We start from the raw sequence: 19225 nt of genomic DNA on the forward strand, positions 1-19225 counted from the left end.
ACCTACAGTTGCGCCATGCCGTTAATGCTCATTCCTGTTGATTGGGGCTCTGAAATCCCAGGGACCTAGGGGTCTTGTGTCCATTCTTTATACACATGTTATCCATGCCAAGAACTCACGCACACCATTGCCCGCTATACAATATTGGCAGTCATATATTCTTAACCTCACAGATGATGATTGGGAGGAGATTTTATCTTCTCATATGCTGGTATCCCCAGCTGCAAATAATAAACTCATTCAAATGAATATTATCCATTATAGTTATGTGACTCCCACTAGACTGTATAGAATGGGTCGATCTGATTCCGATGCTTGTCACCACTGTGGCCGCAGATTGCGTCCTTCTGGAACAAAGTCCTCCGACTTCTAGCCACCCTTGTACAACCCCGTTCTCCAATTGACCCCCTGATAAGCATTTTTGGTGTTTTAAATGAAGTGTCAATACATCACACTCGTACCTTTTTAAGAGAAAGACTGTTCTTGGCTAGGAAAACAATCGCTCTTAGGTGGATGGATTCGGTGTGGGGTGCTTGGTGCTCCTTATCTAGTTGAGACCAATATATGGAGGGTGGAATTTGACCACTAACTCATAGACTACGAAAAAGGCAGCCCAAAAAAAAACCTTTATTTCCCATATATCAGAAAAGTGAGATTAAAAGTGCAATCTTTATTGTATTAGGTTCGCACTTAGTAGTGTTTTAAAATATAGAGCACCATGTCGTCCTACTTATTTGATTATATATATATATATATATATAAATAGACCATCCGGTCTAATGAATTGAATACACACTGAAGCGAAGACGAGGTGCCTGCAGATCACCTACATTCAGCGCTATTGTAGGACAATGGAGCTCAAAGTTAAAAACTTAACATGGCCCCCCTCGACATGTTTCACTGCCTCAGCAGCGTTATCAAGAGGTAAATGGGCACTCACTTACCCAGTGCCCATTTACCTCTTGATAACGCTGCTGAGGCAGTGAAACATGTCGAGGGGGGCCATGTTAAGTTTTTAACTTTGAGCTCCATTGTCCTACAATAGCGCTGAATGTAGGTGGTCTGCAGGCACCTCGTCTTCGCTTCAGTGTGTATTCAATTCATTAGACCGGATGGTCTATTTATATATATATATATATATAATCAAATAAGTAGGACGACATGGTGCTCTATATTTTAAAACACTACTAAGTGTGAACCTAATACAATAAAGATTGCACTTTTAATCTCACTTTTCTGATATATGGGAAATAAAGTTTTTTTTTTGGGCTGCCTTTTTGGTAGTATATGAGTTAGTGCTTGGTGCTCCTCTCCCTTAACTCAATGCTCATATTCCAGGCCAACATATTGAAACTCCTAGACTGCCAATTATATGGAGGTTTTTCCACCTTTCTACCACCTTTTTTTTCTTCTCGTTTTTTGGCCTTATTTCTGTGTATTTAGATTGTGTCAGACTACATGCTGTAAAATTTCTGATGGCTGCCCTTAATACAGTGGTAATCTTGATTAATACAAACTCTGGGGGAGAGTTATCAAAACCTGTCCAAAGGAAAAGTTGCTGAGTTGCCCATTGTAATCAGATTATTTTTTTTAAAAGGCTTTTTCAAAAATGAAAGAAGCAAAGAAGCTATTTGACTGGTAATGAGCAACTCAGCAACTTTTCCTCTGGACAGGTTTTGATAAATCTCCCCCTTTTTCTTCCTACTTCTACTGAAAATATCACCGCAATTATACATAAAGCAAGAAAACTGCTTTTAGTTTTATATCCTATTTTCTCCACATAGATGTTAAAGAGGAAATGTGTAGCAATAATATTGGTAAGTCATGTTGCATGCTACATTAACTCCTTAACCCCTTAAGGACTCAGGGCGTACCTGTCCGTCCTGAGTCCGCTCCCGTTCTAACAACGGCCGGGACCCGTGGCTAATAACGTGCAGCACCGATCACACGCACTATTAACTCTTTAGAAGCGGCTTTAGCTCAGGAGGCTGTTCGGGATCGTGGCGGCGAAATCGCAGCATCCCGAACAGCTGTAGGACAGCAGGAGGGTCCCCTTACCTGCCTCCTGGTGTCCGACCGCCGAATGACTGCTCAGTGCCTGAGATCCAGGCATGAGCAGTCAAGTGGCAGAATCATTGATCAATGGTTTGCTATGAGAAACCATTGATCAATGTAAAAGATCAGTGTGTGCAGTGTAATAGCCCCCTATGGGAGCTATAACATTGCAAAAAAAAGTGAAAATAGATCATTTAACCCCTTCCCTAATAAAAGTTTTAATCACCCCCCTTTTCCCATAAAAAACAAAAAACTAAAAACTGTGTGAATAAAAATAAAAAAGATTTTTGTACTCACCGTAAAATCTCTTTCTCGTAGCTCTCATTGGGGGACACCGAACTGATGGTATATGCTCTTGCCAATAGGAGGCGCTGACACTAGGAAAAAAAGTCGGCTCCTCCCTGGCAGGATATACCCGCCCACCTGCAGTGAGGTACTCCGTTTTGTCACAAAGCAGCAGGAGAAGCCAACAAGAAATACATCCAAAGGACCCTAGAAAGGAATCCCGGAGACACAACTCAATAACGGGAAAGAAGAATTTGGAGAAAGGAAGAAGAAAAGGGTGGGTGCGGTATCCCCCAATGAGAGCTACGAGAAAGAGATTTTACGGTGAGCACAAAAATCTCCTTTTCTTTGGCGCTCTTCATTGGGGGACACCAAACTGATGGGACATACCAAAGCAGTCCCCTAGGGTGGGAAAAATACAACCACCAGAAAGAAGGAAGCAGTCCCCAGAGCCCGTGGACGAGCTCCCAGGCCTGATATAGGCCAAAGCCAGAAATTGAGCTCCCGGAAGATTGCCCGTCCAGGAAGATGGACTAGGACCCCAAGGAGAAAGCAGTCCTCTGGGGGACCAGACAAGGAAATGAATATGTCAGGGTCACCTGGAAGATGAAAACCCTTGAAGAGCAAGGAAAAACAGACGTCCGCGAAAAGTAACCAGACGACCACTTCAAGGGGAAAACATGAAAATGAGAAGGAGTGCAGTGGAGAAAAACCGCACTGCCTGATGGGCTAGCGGTGGAATCTGGGCCGAAACAGAACACCTGCCCAAGATAGGAACCAGCACCAAGGTGCAACCGAAAGAGCTGCCTGAAAAGAAGGCATGCCACAGCATCCAAGGACAGAGACTAATCCAAAGGCCAACCATTCATAGACCCAGAGGTCCAAGCAGATCAGAAAGGAGAACCCAACTGTGACTCCCAGGGTCTGGGCGCAGGAAAGAGTGCGCCAGAAGACTTAGGTGTCAGTGTGGTGCAACTGACCTACAAAGAAGGGAACGACGAACTAACCCCACCATGGAGATCGCACAAATTTCGCACAAAGAGAGCCAGGCCGCAAGCCCATAAGCCCAGACAGTAAGAAACTCTGTTGAATGCCCTCGGTAAAAACAAGGGCCCCGCCGAAATCCCACCTAAAAAAGTGGGAACAACAAGACAGCAACAACACGGCGGTAGAGAAAACTCAACAGCATGGTCCCTCAAGAGGAGGGAAAAACATACTGAAAAATGTACTGCATAGAAACGGAAGCCCCCAAAATTACAAAATGGCATTTTTTTTTTCAATTTTGTCACACAATAATTTTTTACCCCGTTTTGCCATAGATTTTTTGGGTAAAATGACTGATGCCATTAAAAAGAAGAATTGGTGACGCAAAAAATAAGCCATCATGGATTTTTAGGTGCAAAATTGAAAAGGTTATAATTTTTTAAAGGTAAGGAAGAAAAAACTAAAGTGCAAAAACTGAAAAACGCTCAGTCCTTAAGGGGTTAAGGACATAGCCAATTTCATTTTAGCATTTTTCTTTTTTCCTCCTTGCCTTCTAAGAGCCATAACTCTTATTTTCCATACCCAGATCCATATGAGGGCTTATTTTTTGCGCTATAAATTATACTTTGTAATGACACATTTTATTTCACTCTAAAATGTATGGTACACCAAAAACTGACATGTTTTCTTTATTCTGATTAAAATATACCCATGTTTACATGCACTATTACTACTATAAAAAAAACAAAATCAAAATTAGTGTGTTTAAAATCGCCTTTTTCCGACCCCTATTACTTTCTAATTTTTTTCCATATACATAAGGGCTCATTATTTTGTGCCGTGAACTGTAGTCTTTATTGGTACCACTTTTGCATATATGTGATTTTTTTGATCACTTTTTATTTCATTTTTCTGGGATGTGATGTGAGCAAAAATATGCATTTTTTTAATACACACCGTCTATTGTAAAAGGATCATCAATATTATATTTAAATAATTCAGATATTTATGCATTTGGCAATACCAAATATGTTTATTTTATTTACACTTTTTAGTAAAACTGGAAAAAGAGGGATTTAAATTTTTGCTGGGGAGATGGGCTTATTCACACTTAAAATTCTTTTTTTTTTTTTCTATAGCAATTATGATATTGCTTTTACTGATCAGTTATATCGGCAATCTACTTCTCTGGTGTGCTAGATGGCAGACAAGAGGAGAAGACTGTTGGAGCTGCCAGGAGTCAAGAATGGGAACTACCGTGCATGAAGCGAGCACAGCTCCTGTGCTCGCTTCATGTCCAGGACATTACTGTACTTCCTGGTGCATTAAGTCCCAGCGCACCAGGACACTTACATCCATTGTTCTTAAGGGTTTAAAGACAGTATGCACTTAAACCCCATGGTTAATTAGGAGAAGTGAATAGTCCCAGGATGCATTACACATTGGTAACACATATACAGAACGTAGCCCGGGAAGTGAATTTAGGTAAAAAATTTACAGGATAAATGAAAAAAATATATCAGCACGGTTATAGAGCTGTTCAAAAGAACGCACTATTGAAATATCCATAAATGCCTCCCCCTATTCTAAAAATCGTAATGCTTTCAATTTTGCACCTACGGACCCATATATGGGCTTGTTTTTTGAGTCACCAATCGAACTTTGTAATGACATCACTTATTTTATAACAATTTGTGTGCGGTGAAAAACAAAAAAAAAAATTTTGTAAATTTTGGGGTTTCCGTTTCTTCCGTTTTTGTTAAAAATGACACCTTTATTTTATTCTGTAGGTCCATACGGTTACAAGGATACACCTAATTTATGTAAGTTTTATTTTACTACTTAAACAAAAATTATAACTACATGCACCAAAATTAGTATATTTAAAATTGTCCACTTCTGACATCTATAACTTTTTATTTTTCTGTACACATGGGTATATGAGGGCTCATTTGTGTTGTGGTCTGTAGTTTTGAACACTTTCATTAATTGTATGGTATATGAAGTGACCAAAAATGTTGGACTTTAGTATTTCTTTACGTGTACCTGATCAACTGTGCGGTTTAACTAAACTTATATTTTAATAGTTTGGACCATTACGCATGTGGCGATACCACACGTTTATTTTTTATTACATTATTTAAAAAATAAAGGGGGGGGGGAAATGTGGGGTGATTCAAACTTATTAGGGGAGGGGCTTATTTACATTTGTCAAATTTTTTTTCCCATTGCATACACTGCTCAATGCTGAGCTTTAGCTCAGCATTGATCAGTGGTATTGGTGCTCTGTTGCTACCACCTGACATGGCTGGCTGGGAGCATCAGATCACCGATCGAACAACGAGGAAGCAGGTAAGGGCCCTCCCGGCGTCCTCTCAGCTGATCGGGACACCAGGATTGTCCTGATCAGCCCCACTGAGCTGCCGGGATTGTTTTCTTAACATTCAGATGCAGCAATCAACTTTGATTGCGGTGTCTAAAGGGTTAATGCCGGGCATTCGTCCGATCAGCAATGTTCGGCATTACCCTGGGTCCTGGCTGCTGATCGCAACAGGGAGCCATGGGGCATGACGAGTGCTCAGCTCGTGAACACATTTCAAACCCACGTAACAGGACCAGGGCGTACAGGTAGGCCCTGCGTCCTTAAGTACCAGGACGCAAGGGCATATACTTACCTCATGTCCTTAACAGGTTAATGGCCTTGTAATTAAAAAAAAAAGTGACAAAGCAATACAATAGTGCGCACCACTTTCACCACGTCTACAAAGGGAATGTTAAGTTCAGGAAATAGCTGGGATCCAATCCACAGCTACAGTTGAACAAATTAATGAACTGAATAGTAGAATTGCTGAATGAAATTCACTAATGAAGTACATGTAAACATACCCTTTACTAACTTATTACTAAAACTCAAAACTGTTTTTTTTGATATGTCAATGACTCCCCTTTATTCATAACATTTTAATTGTTAGTGTATTTAAAAATGTAAAATTTGGGCTTACAGTAGCTGGGGGTTTTCCACCAGTTGTTTGTGACTTCCACATTTTCATGGAACAGCATGCTGGGTTAAGGTTCTTAATGACATCTCCATCTTCAGAAAGAATACTAACCACAAAGTCTAAACAAACAAACAGATTACAAGGGTTTAGATTAATGTCATCCTGATCCTGAGGGTCTAGGCTTACAGTTTCTTCTCCTTTAGCCAATTGCCTTAAACTGGTCATGAACAATAGATTACTGTTGGATAGGACTTGCAACAATGTATTGTGTTTGTGGGTCTCTTGACAGTTGATGATGTTGGGAAAGAGAAGGATCCGGCAAGCTGAATCTCATCCTTTTGTTCCCAAAAGTGAGAGGTTCCTGACAGGTAGTAGCTTATCCCCTCTCCCAATTAAAAAGAATGCTTAGTGCTTGTGTGCATGTGTTTTGGGGAGAGGGGGACAAAATCAGTTTGGCCACACAAGCATTCAGCATACAGCTTTTAATGTGTATGACCAGCTTTACAGCCAGATGCAGATTTGTAAGTAGTAGGGGTAATGGCTAATTTCCTGGTGCACAGAGAATTTTTTTTTAACCCCTTAAGGATGCAGCTCATTTTCACCTCAATCTGACCACTGTCACTTTATATATATCAATAACTCTGGGATTCCTTTACCTTTCTTTCTGATTCAGAGATTTTTTCGTGACATTCTGCTTTAACATAGTGGCAAATTTTCATTGTTACTTGCATCCTTTCTTGGTAAAAAATCCCCAAATTTCATGAAAATTTTGCATTTTTCTAACTTTGAAACCCTCTGCTTGTAAGGAAAATGGATAATATATATATATATTAGGGATGTAAGAAAAAATCGATTCTCGCGATAATCGCGATTTTTCATTTGCCGATACAGAATCGATTCAAAATATTTTTGAATCGATTCTTTTAGGGATGTGGAATTTTTAATAAAACGCACTTTTCTTACCTGCCAACGAGCCCGCGGAGCTCCGGTACAGGTGTTCGGTCCCCGGGCTGTATTCTTCTTACTTCCTGTTAGTCCGGCACGTCACATGGAGCTTCAGCCTATCACCAGCCGCAGCGATGTCCCGCCTCCGCTGGTGATAGGCTGAAGCTCCATGTGACGTGCCGGACTAACAGGAAGTAAGAAGAATACAGCCCGGGGACCGAACACCTGTACCGGACTGTACCGGAGCTCCGGGGGCTCGTTGGCAGGTAAGATAAAGTGTGTTTTATTTTATTTTGCAGCACCGGAGTACTAGATCGCCGCTGTCAAAGCTGACAGCGGCGTCTATTGGGATCTATGAATGCTCCCAGGTGGGGCGATATATCGCGATGTATCGTCACCTAGACGGTATCGCGATATATCGCGACATATCGAATCGCCACACTGGTATCGCGATTCGAATCGAATCGCCAAATTCTTGGCGATTCACACCCCTAATATATATATATATATATATATATATATATATATATATATATATAAGAAATTATATATTGATTCACAAATACAATATATCTACTTTATGTTGACATCATAAAGTTGACATTTTTTTTACTTTTTGAAGACATCAGAGGGCTTCAAAGTTTAGCAGCAGTTTTCTAAATTTTCACAAAAATTTCAAAATCTGCATTTTTTAGGGACCAGTTCAGTTTGAAGTGGATTTGAGGGGCCTTTCTGTGAGAAAACCCCCATAAATGACCCCATTATAGAAACTACACCCCTCAAAGTATTCAAAATGACATTCAGAAAGTTTGTTAACCCTTTAGGTGTATAGCAGCAAAGTGGAGGAGAAAAATCTAAATCTGCATTTTTTACACTAACATGTTCTTGTAGCCCCAATTGTTTTTCATTTTTAAAAGTGGTATAAGGAGAAAAAGCCCCCCAAAATTTGTAGCCCAATTTCTCTTGAGTATGGAAATACCTAATATGTTGACAAAGTGCTCTGCGGGCTTACAACATGGCTCAAGAGGGAAAGAGAAACTGGGATTTTTGAAAACAAATGCATTTGGGAAGCCCCATGGTGCCAGAACAGCAAAACATTAAAAAAACACATGGCATACTATTATGGAAACTACACCCCTCAAGGAACGTAACAAGGGGTATAGTGAGTCTTAAAACTTTGCATTAAAGTTGGACGTGAAAATGGAAAATTAGATTTTTAACAAAAATTATGGCGTTACCCCAAATTTTTCATTTTCACAAGGGGTAATAGGAGAAAATGGACCCAAAATTCAAGCCCAATTTCTCCCGATTAAGAAAACACCCCATATGTGGATGTTAAGTACTCTGCTGGCACACTACAGGTCTCAGTACAGAAGGGGCACCATTGGACTTTTGGAGAGAGAATTTTGCTGAAATTTAAGTCTGAGGCCATGTGAATTTACAAACCTCCCATGGTGCCAGAACAACAGAATCCCCCCATGTGACACCATTTTGAAAACTACACCCCTCCAGGAACGTAACAAGGGTTACAGTGAGTACTTACACCTCACAGGTTTTTTAACAGTGGGCCGTAAGTGTGAAAAGTTCGATTATTAACACTATATTGATCATTTTAAACCAAATGTTTCATTTTCACATGGGGTAATAGGGTAAAAGGCTCCCAAAATTTATAGTGCAATTTTGCCAGAGAAAGAAAATATCCCACATGTGGATGTAAAGTGCTCTGCAGGCGCACTGCAATGTTCAGAACAGAAGGAGTGCCATTGGGCATTTGGAGTGAAAAGTTTGTTGGAATTGAAGTCTGGGTCCATGTGCGTTTACAAAGCCCCCATTGTGCAAGAACAGAAGTAACCCCAAACATGTGAAACCATATTAGAAACTATACCCCTCAAGGAACGTAAAAAAGGGTTATAGTGAGTACTTACACCGTAAAAGTTAAAGATTTTATTTTTAACACTGAATTGTTGGTATTAAACATAACATTTTTAGTTTCACAAGTAGTAAGAGAAAAAAATCTCCACAAAAATCGTAGCCCAATTTCTCCAGAATAAGGAAATACCCCATATAAGGCTGTAAAGCACTATGCGGGGCTTAGGAGTGAGACAGCACCGATGATATTTGAGGCCTAAAGTGGTGCTTTGCACTGCAATGGATGAGGTTCTGACATAAGATGTAAAAAAAAAAAAAAATCTGGCAAGGGACCACAGTTTTGAAACTACACCCCTCAAGGAAGGTAACAAGGAGTACAGGGAGTACTTACACCTTACAGGTTTTTTTAAAAGTGGGCCATAAATTGAAAAATGTTATTTTTTTTACAATGAAATGGTGGGGGTACCCAATTTTTTTACATTTTCACAAGGGGGGCTTTTCCCCCTGACTATGGAAACACATCCACATATGGAGTAAAGTGCTGGGCGGGCGCAGAACAAAGCTCAGAAGTCAGAGAGATCAGTTTGCCTTTGTGGCCTATTGCAGATCAGTAGCTGACGGTTACATACATTCAGAGGAAAATACAAAAGTGAAACACCCACATGTGACACCATTACAGAAAGTACCCACCCTGAGTAATAAGTATAGGGCTAAAGAGGACATTTTGAACGCATGGGTGTTTCCTAAATTTATTTTCCAGGAATGGATGAAGGGTAGCTTTTAAAAATTGCAATTTTCAACGTATGCTCTGCTTCATCTTTCTGGGAACAACTAACATGTGACTCCGAATTGTCGCCTGGGAATACGACATTTGAGGCTGATGTTTCCTACAGACCTAACAGTTACATACATTCAGAGGAAAATACAAGAAAGGAATAACCACATGTGAGCCTATTACAAACAGTACACCCCCTAGGGAAGGTGTATAGGGGTGAAGTGGAGATTTGGAACAGATGGGTGTTCTCTAAATGTATTTTTCAGGAATGGATGAAGTGTACTATCAGGGGGAATGAAAATTGCAATTTTAATACTGATATGCCAATTAATTTCCTTGAATGATGACCCAGAGTATAGCCAAAAGTTAAAATGATACCTGACCTATGTCATGAATCATCATTCTGTCCCTATTCTGTTACCTCAAATGCGCACTCCGCTCAGGTGGGGAGAGAGAGCTGCAACTGCAAACTCCCAATGCTGTTGACTCTGTGTCCTATGACCTTTTTGGGGGGGGGGAAAAATAAAAAAAAAATAAAAAAAAAAGATATCGGGGGTATTGCAAAACAGGCTTTGGGATAATTTTTGGGGGGTTTGTTTAAATTTGGAAGACAATGTACTCTAGACTGGTACATTGGAGTCGAGTTCTGGGGAATAAAAATTTGGTTAAAGGATTAAAAATGTAGAAGTCCATGGAAGTCCCGGATGATCGGGGCAAGTGTCACATTGAGTGGTTGTGTCCTTCCAAATTCCCCTCTTGCGACACTGCATTTTTTTCTGGGATCGTCCCTTCTTTCCAGTGTGGGGGACCTCACCTGGAAAGTGTTGACCGGGGACAATCCGGGGGGGTCCACAGTTCCAGAGGTGCTCTGACGCGCTCTTTGGCGGTCACCAAAGATGAGAGCCTTTAGAACTTGGGACAGTACAAAAGAGTTATAGATGGCAACCTGTACCATGTAGACTGCAACTTTTTAGTACCATACCAGTGTTTTCTGCATGGCATTATATGGCTTAAGGGCTTGATCAGAAAGATCAACACCCACCATATACCGATTGTAGTGCAGAATACAATCTGGCTTGAGGACCGGTCCAACGGTACCTCGCACAGGGACAGGGGTGCTGCCATTCCCATGAATTGTGGTGTGCATAAAGACATCCCTCTTGTCCTTATACTTGACCCGCAACAGGTTTTTATGGGTAAGGACACAGGACTCACCTCGGGAGATAGGAATTTGAAGGGGATAGGAAGGAAGGCCTATTTGATTCTTCCGGACTGTCCAACAAGCGAGCGTGGATCTGGTGGCGAGGGATGTGAAGAAAGGGATACAAGTGCAAAAGTTATCCACTTAAAAGGTGGTAACCTTTATCTAGCAAAGGGTGCAAAAGACCCCAAACGATTTTCCCACTAACAACCAGAGTGGGGGACATTCTGGGGGTTCAATACGGGAATCTCGTCCCTCATACACCATAAACTTGCAAGTGTACCCTGAGGACTCTCGCAAAGTTTATACATCTTCAAGCCATATCGCGCTCGCTTGGTTGGGATGTATTGACGGAAGCTGAGTCTCCCCTTAAAGATGATCAGAGGCTCATCAACAGCGACCTCCCTACCAGGGACACAGGCCACCCAACATTTGTGATTGATGACCAGCATGATGTTGTCCACGCGGTCATAAAAAGAGCCAAAAAAGAGCCCAGGTTTGCGGCAACGAACTGTTGGGAGTACAGATTTGTCTGCTCAACCATCAGATTGACAAAGCCGTGAACCAGATGTTCAATATTGATTCCTGAGTCACCAACAAACTCCGGAATCACAGGCTCGTGGTCCGCTGGCTCAGTCCAGACAAGTTCTCCGGTACAGGGTGCCAGTGAACTTGGCAGGGGGGCTTGACTAGTATGAGCGCCAGGGGGACTTGTACTAGCATGGGGCACAGGGTCAGGACCAGAGGAGGTTTGTGGTCTCCACTGCCTTGGTGGCTCATCATCAGAACCAGATGATGAGGAGGACGAGTAAATAAAGACAGAGGGGTCTTCCTCGTCCTCTGTGGCGCTTTCAGTGTCGGAGGCAAGTATGGCAAATGCCTCCTCCGCTGGAAACGCCCAGCGGGCCATTTCCCTAATCTAATGGGCATGGGGGTGTGTGTATGTGTGTGGGGAAAACTTTATTTGTGTATGTGGTATGATACTACCTCCCCAACCCGCTGTAACCTAACTAAACCCACCCTAACAGAAAAAATATAAACTAAAAAGGGGGAGGGGGGGAATGGACTTCTAGCGCCGAAAAAATCCCTGTGCCCCAAAAAAGCGTTTAACTAATCAGTGGTGTGCGCACTGATTAGCGCTTGGTGGTGGCAGGGGGCGCAGAAGTCAGTGGGGGGGGGGGGGGGGGTGTCCGGCCACTCAGCCGCGAACAGTGGCTGGTGGCATGTACACAGACACACACAAAACACCCGGAAAATAAAAAAGTAAAACGCTTAACCCCAAAAAATGCACCTGCCTGAACTAAAAAACAAAACAAAAAAAAAAACCACTGATCAGTGATAAATCAAGGGTGGGGCAGGCTGCAAAAAGAGGTACGTTACGTCAACACAGCACAGGTCTGCTACTGGTGGCACGGACCGCCTATAGGTGCAAAAAAATAAATAAAGCCGCTATAACACGAAAAAGCGCCTGCACCACAAAAAAATAAAAATGCTGATCAGTACCATGGGCACTATTTAATACTTCCTTATCCTGTTGGGGACAGAGGGCATATGGATACACCCTCGCGTCCCAGTACTTAAACCCCCCCCCCCCCCCCCCCATGTCGGCACTTCAGATTCACGGCGATTCCGGGCTGATCGGGTCTCTGGCAGGGGCAGCAGCGGCAGGCAGGTCAGGAGCAGCGGCAGCAGGCACATGAAGAGCTGCGGCGGAGGAGACTGCAGGTGACAGTGAAGATCCTATTTGGTGAGTGATCTTCACTGTGGCTTGCTAGAAGTTACAAATCTACAACTCCCAGCATGCCCAGACAGCCTTTGACTGTCTGGGCATGCTGGGAGTTGTAGTTTTGCAACATCTGGAGGGCCACAGATTGGAGACCACTGTGCAGTGGTCTCCAAACTGTGGTTTCCAAATGTTGCAAAACTACAACTCTCAGCATGCCCAGACAGTCCAGGTATGCTGGGAGTTGTAGTTCTGTAACATCTGGCCCTTCAGATGTTGCAGAGCTACAACTTCCAGCATGCCTGGACAGTCTTGGCATGTTGCGAGTTGTAGTTTTGCAACATCTGGAGGGCCACAGGTTTCCAAACTGTAGCCCTCGAGATGATGCAAAACTACAATTCCCAGCATGCCCAGACAGTCAAACATACTGGGCGTTGCAGTGCTGCAACATCTGAAGGGCCAGATGTTACAGAACTACAACTCCCAGCATATCTGGACTGTCGTGGCATGCTGAGAGTTGTAGTTTTGCAACATCTGGAAACCACAGTTTGGAGACCACTGCACAGTGGTCTCCAATCTGTGGCCCTCCAGATGTTGCAAAACTACAACTCCCAGCATGCACAGACAGTCAAAGCCTGTCTGGGCATGCTGGGAGTTGTAGTTTTGTAACTTCTAGCAGGCAACAGCGAAGATGGCTACAATTTGGAGACCACTACTTACCGGTTTCCAAACTGTTCTTCCCAAGTTGTTGGATAACTACAACTCCTAGCATGCCTTTCGGCTGTCTGTGCATGGTGGGAGTGGTAGTTTTGCAACAGCTGTAGGCACACTGGTTGGGAAACACTGAGCTAGAGTCTCTTTTCTAACTCAGTGATTCCAACCCATGTGCCTACAGCTGTTGCAAAACTACAACTCCCAGAATGCACTGACAGACTGTACATGCTGGGAGTTGTAGTTGTGCAACAGCTGGAGGCACACTGGTTGGAATCACTGAGCAAGAGTCTGTTTCCTAACTCAGTGGTTCCCCACCAGTGTGCCTAAAGCTGTTGCAAAACCCCAACTCCCAGCATGTACGGTCTGTTAGTGGATCCTGGGAAAACTCACTGTGAACCTGCTCCCGTGTAAATGTACCCTAAAAACACTACATTATAAAAAGTAAAACACTACATATACATATACCCTTACACGTCCCCCGCAATAAAAATTTACCCCTTAAGGACTCAGCGTTTTTCCGTTTTTGCATTTTCATTTTTTCCTCATCACATTCTAAAAATCATAACTCTTTCAATTTTGCACATAAAATTCCAAATGATGGCTTATTTTTTGCGCCACCAATTCTACTTTGCAGTGACAGTCATTTTACCAAAAAATCCACGGTGAAACGGAAAAAAAAATCATTGTGCGACAAAATTGTTTAAAAAAGTTAATTTAGTAACTTTTGGGGGCTTCTGTTTCTACGCAGTGCATTTTTTGGTAAAAATGACACCGTATCTTTATTCTGTTGGTCCATACGATTAATATGATACCCTACTTATATAAGTTTGATTTTGTCGCACTTCTGAAAAAAAATCATAACTACATGCATGAAAATGTATACGTTTAAAATTGTCATCTTCTAACCTCTAACTTTTTTTTATTTTTCCGCGTACAGGTCGGTATGAGGGCTCATTTTTTGCGCCGTGTTCTGAAGTTTTTATCGGTACCATTTTTGTATTGATCGGACTTTTTGATCGCTTTTTATTCATTTTTTATGATATAAAAAGTGACCAAAAATACGATATTTTGGACTTAGGAATTTTTTTGCGCGTACGCCATTGACCGTGCGCTTTAATTAATTATATATTTTTATAGATCGGACATTTAAGCACGCGGCGATACCACATATATTTATTTTTATTTACAGTTTTTTTTATGGGAAAAGGGGGGTGATTCAAACATTTAATAGGGAAGGGGTTAAATGACCTGTTAACTTTTTTCTTTCACTTTTTTTTTTGCAGTGTTATAGCCCCCATAGGGACCTATAGCACTGCACACACTGATCTCTTATGCTGATCCCTGCAGAGCCATAGCTCTGCACAGATCAGAGAGATAGGGGCTCGATTGCTCAATCCTGTAGCTCAGGCTTGGAGCAATCAAACCCCGATCTGACGCCGAGGACACAGGTAAGGAGACCTCCGCCTGCTTCCCAGCTTATCGGAACATCGCGATTTTATCGCGATGTCCCGATCAGCCCGACTGAGCTGCCGGGAAGCGTTTAGTTTCACTTTCAGACGCGGCAGTCAACTTTGATCGCCGCGTCTGAAGGGTTAACAGCACGCGGCACAACGATCGGTGCCGCGCGCTGTTAGCCCAGGGTCTCTGCTATGATTAGCAGCCGGGACCGACTCTGTGTAATGCGGGATCACGGCGTGACCCCGTTTTAAACACCGGGAGCTGGGCTCAGGACGTATCGGTACGTCCTGAGTCCTTAAGGAGTTAAAAACTTCTCATACGGCAGTGTTTCCTAAATGGAGCCTCCAGCTGTTGCAAAACAACAACTCTCAGTATTGCCAGACAGCCATTGACTGTCCTGGCAGGCTGGGAGTTTTGCAACAGCTGGAGGCACCCTGTTTGGGAAACACTACTATAGGATTTTGGTGGAGACCAGCGCCATTCTTGTATCCAGGTCCGCCCCTATTGCAAATTTTTCCTTTAGGCCTCAAATGCGCATGGTGCTCTCTTATTTCAGAGCCCTGTCGTATTTCAAGGCAACAGTTTAGTGCCAAATATGGGGTATTGCGTTTCAAATTTTTTTTTCTCCTTTTACCCCTTCTGAAAAGGAAAAGTTAGGGGCTACACCAGCATGTTAGTGTAAAAAAAAAAAGAAAAGTTTTCACTAACATGCTGGTGTTTGCCCCATACTATACATTTTCACAAGAGGTAAAAGGAGATAGAGACCCCCAAAATTTGTAACACAATTTCTTTCGAGTGCGGAAATACCCCATATGTGGACGGAAAATGCTCTGCGGACGCACAAGGCTCAGGAGAGAGAGCGCCATGTACATTTGAGGTCTACAGCAGCTCAGACAAACGCAAAAAAATAAATAAAACAAAACACCCACATGGGAGCACATTTTGGAAACTACACCCCTCGAGGAATGTAACAAGGGGTATAGTGAGCCTTAACACCACACAGGTCTTGAAGAATTTTCGTTAAAGTTGGACATGAAAATTAAAAAAAAAGAAAAATTCCTGAAATGCTGGTGTTACCCCAAATTTTTCATTTTCACAAGGGGTAATAGGAAAAAAAAGCCCCCTAAAATTTGTAACCCCATTTCTTCTGAGTAAGGAAATACCCCATATGTGGATGTTAAGTGCTCTGCGGGTGCACTACAATGCTCAGAAGAGAAGGAGCGCCATTGGGTTTTTGGAGAGAGAATTAGTCTGGAATGGAAGGCCATGTGTGTGTTTACAAAGCCCCCATGGTGCCAGAGCAGTGGACCCCACGTGACCCCATTTTGGAAACTACACCCCACACATAATGTAACAAGGGGTGCAGTGAGCATCTACACCCCACTGGTGTCTGACAGATTTTTTGAACAGTCATCCGAAAAAATGAAAAATTTTATTTTTCATTTGCACAGCTCACTATTCCAAAAGTGGGGTGTAAATGCTCATTGCACCCATTATTACATTCCGTGAGGGGTGTAGTTTCCAAAATGGGGTCACATGTAAGAGGGGGGGTCCACTCTTCTGGCACCACGGGGGCTTTGTAAATGCATATGGCCCCCGACTTCTATTCCAACCAAATTTTCTCATCAAAAGCCCAATGACGATCCTTCTCTTCTGAGCAGTGGCGAACCAAGGGGGGGGGGCGGCCATCCCGGGTTCCACTCTCAAGGGGGGGTGCCAGGGGCGAACTGACCCGCCGCCGCTGAGGTCCCGGACACTCGTCCCAGATCCCCTGCAGACAGCGGTGCCTTCTCCTGTATGCGCAATATACGCACATACAGGAGAAGGCGTCTCCTCTGTGTGAGCCGCATCTGCAGCTTGCAGAGGAGACGTGACCTCCGCCCCCACGCAGCACGCAGTACAGGCGCCGATGACGTCACTCATCCGGCGCATGTACTGTGGAGGGGAGAAGACGCGGGCCCCTGCTGAGGAGATCGCTGCACGGGATATCAGGTGAGCATCCTTTAATTTTGTTTTTAACCCTGCCTATACCTATAGGGAAGAGGGGGTGCTCTGCATATACCTATAGGGAAGGGGGGAGAGGGGGTGTGCTCTGCATATACCTATAGGGAAGGGGGAGAGAAGGGGGGTGTTCTGCATATACCTATAGGGGACGGGGGGTGCTCTGCATATACCTATAGGGAAGGGGGAGAGGGGGGGTGCTCTGCATATACCTATAGGGAAGGGGGGGAGAGGGGGCGGTGCTCTGCATATACCTATAGGGAAGGGGGGAGAGGGGGGTGCTCTGCATATACCTATAGGGAAGGGGGGAGAGGGGGGTGGTGCTCTGCATATACCTATAGGGAAGGGGGGGGAGAGGGGTGGTGCTCTGCATATACCTATGGGAAAGGGAGGGAGAGGGGTTGGGGTGCTCTGCATATACCTATGGGAAAGGGAGGGAGAGGGGTTGGGGTGCTCTGCATATACCTATGGGAAAGGGAGGGAGAGGGGTTGGGGTGCTCTGCATATACCTATGGGAAAGAGAGGGAGAGGGGTTGGGGTGCTCTGCATATACCTATGGGAAAGGGAGGGAGAGGGAGGGTGTAGCTCTGCATATACCTATGGGGAAGAGGGGGGGGTGTAGCTCTGCATATACCTATGGGGAAGAGGAGGGTGGTGTAGCTCAGCATATACCTATGGGGAAGAGGGGGGTGTAGCTCTGCATATACCTATGGGGAAGAGGGGGGTGTAGCTCTGCATATACCTATGGGAAAGAGGGGGGGGGTGTAGCTCTGCATATACCTATGGGAAAGAGGGGGGTATAGCTCGGCATATACCTATGGGAAAGGGAGGGAGAGGGGTTGGGGTGCTCTGCATATACCTATGGGAAAGGGACGGAGAGGGAGGGTGTAGCTCTGCATATACCTATGGGGAAGAGGGGGGGGTGTAGCTCTGCATATACCTATGGGGAAGAGGAGGGGGTGTAGCTCTGCATATACCTATGGGGAAGAGGAGGGTGTAGCTCAGCATATACCTATGGGGAAGAGGAGGGTGTAGCTCAGCATATACCTATGGGGAAGAGGGGGGTGTAACTCTGCATATACCTATGGGAAAGAGGGGGGGGGTGTAGCGTAGCTCTGCATATACCTATGGGAAAGAGAGGGGGGGTGTAACTCGGCATATACCTATGGGAAAAAGGGGGGGTGTAACTCTGCATACTGACATGTTTTTCCTGAAGATGTTAAGAGATCCACATGGCGGTCTTATCCGGACGGAGAAGAAAAGGAAAGAGGACGCCCCTGATCAGAAAAGACGTAATTTTGAGTCCCAAAATGTAACTGTAATCACTTATATGGTATACACAGCCTGTGTACAGCTGATATCTACCGCCATATGGTCCTGTATATAATCACTTATATTGTATACAGATTCTTTATAATATACTGGTCTGTATATAGTGGTTTTATTCAGTACAGTATGGTGGTATTATCCAGTTATTGTGTGGTGGTATATATTTACTCCTTGTATACCAGTATTATTGGTCATGGAAATTTACCTACGTTAAAGTGTTTCTTACATATATACATTTTAATTTATTGTGTGTGGGAATTGGGTGGAATAGGAGCGTGGCAGAAGATTGACGAGCTTCAGAGCCTAGCAGAGGCCCTTGCCTTTTTTTTGGTGTGTGTGTGTGTGTGTGTGTGTGTGTGTGTGTGTGTGTGTGTGTGTGGGGGGGGGGGGGGGGGGGGGGTGAAAAAACAAAGGGTCCGCCCCGGGTGCCAAATGCTCTAGGTACGCCCCTGCTTCTGAGCATTGTAGGTCGCTTGCAGTGCACTTTATATCCATATATGAGGTATTTCCCTAATCAGAAGAGATGGGATTACACATTTTTAAGGATCACTGTACCCCTTGTTAGGTTCCTTGAGGGGTGTAGTTTCCAAAATTGACTGCCATGTGGTTTTTTTGTTTTGTTACTGTTCTGGCATCATGGGGGCTTCCTAAATGCAACATGCCCCCCAAAGACCATTTCAGCAAAATTCGCTCTCCAAAAGCCCAATGTCGCTCCTTCCCTTCTGAGCCCTCTAGTGCACCCACAGAGCACTTTACATCCACATATGAGGTATTTCCTTACTTGAGAGAAAATTACAAGTTTTGGGGGCCTTTTTACCCTTTACCCCTTGTAAAAATGAAAAAAAAAAAAAAAGGGGTTAAAATGCCATGTTAGTGTAAAAAATTGG

The 19225-nt window shown here is 43.7% G+C and overlaps 1 protein-coding gene across 2 annotated transcripts in view; it reads right to left on the reverse strand.

Annotated features, from left to right (window-relative positions):
- Positions 1-19225, reverse strand: part of SMCHD1 (structural maintenance of chromosomes flexible hinge domain containing 1) — a 449735-nt gene that overhangs the window by 138728 nt on the left and 291782 nt on the right. For both annotated transcript variants that reach the window (XM_056521656.1, XM_056521657.1), the window contains exon 33: positions 6327-6442. In XM_056521656.1, the coding sequence (XP_056377631.1) occupies positions 6327-6442 (116 nt within the window). The remainder of the gene's footprint in view (positions 1-6326; positions 6443-19225) is intronic.

Source organism: Hyla sarda, chromosome 5, assembly GCF_029499605.1.
Source record: "Hyla sarda isolate aHylSar1 chromosome 5, aHylSar1.hap1, whole genome shotgun sequence".
Taxonomy (NCBI): Eukaryota; Metazoa; Chordata; class Amphibia; order Anura; family Hylidae; genus Hyla; species Hyla sarda.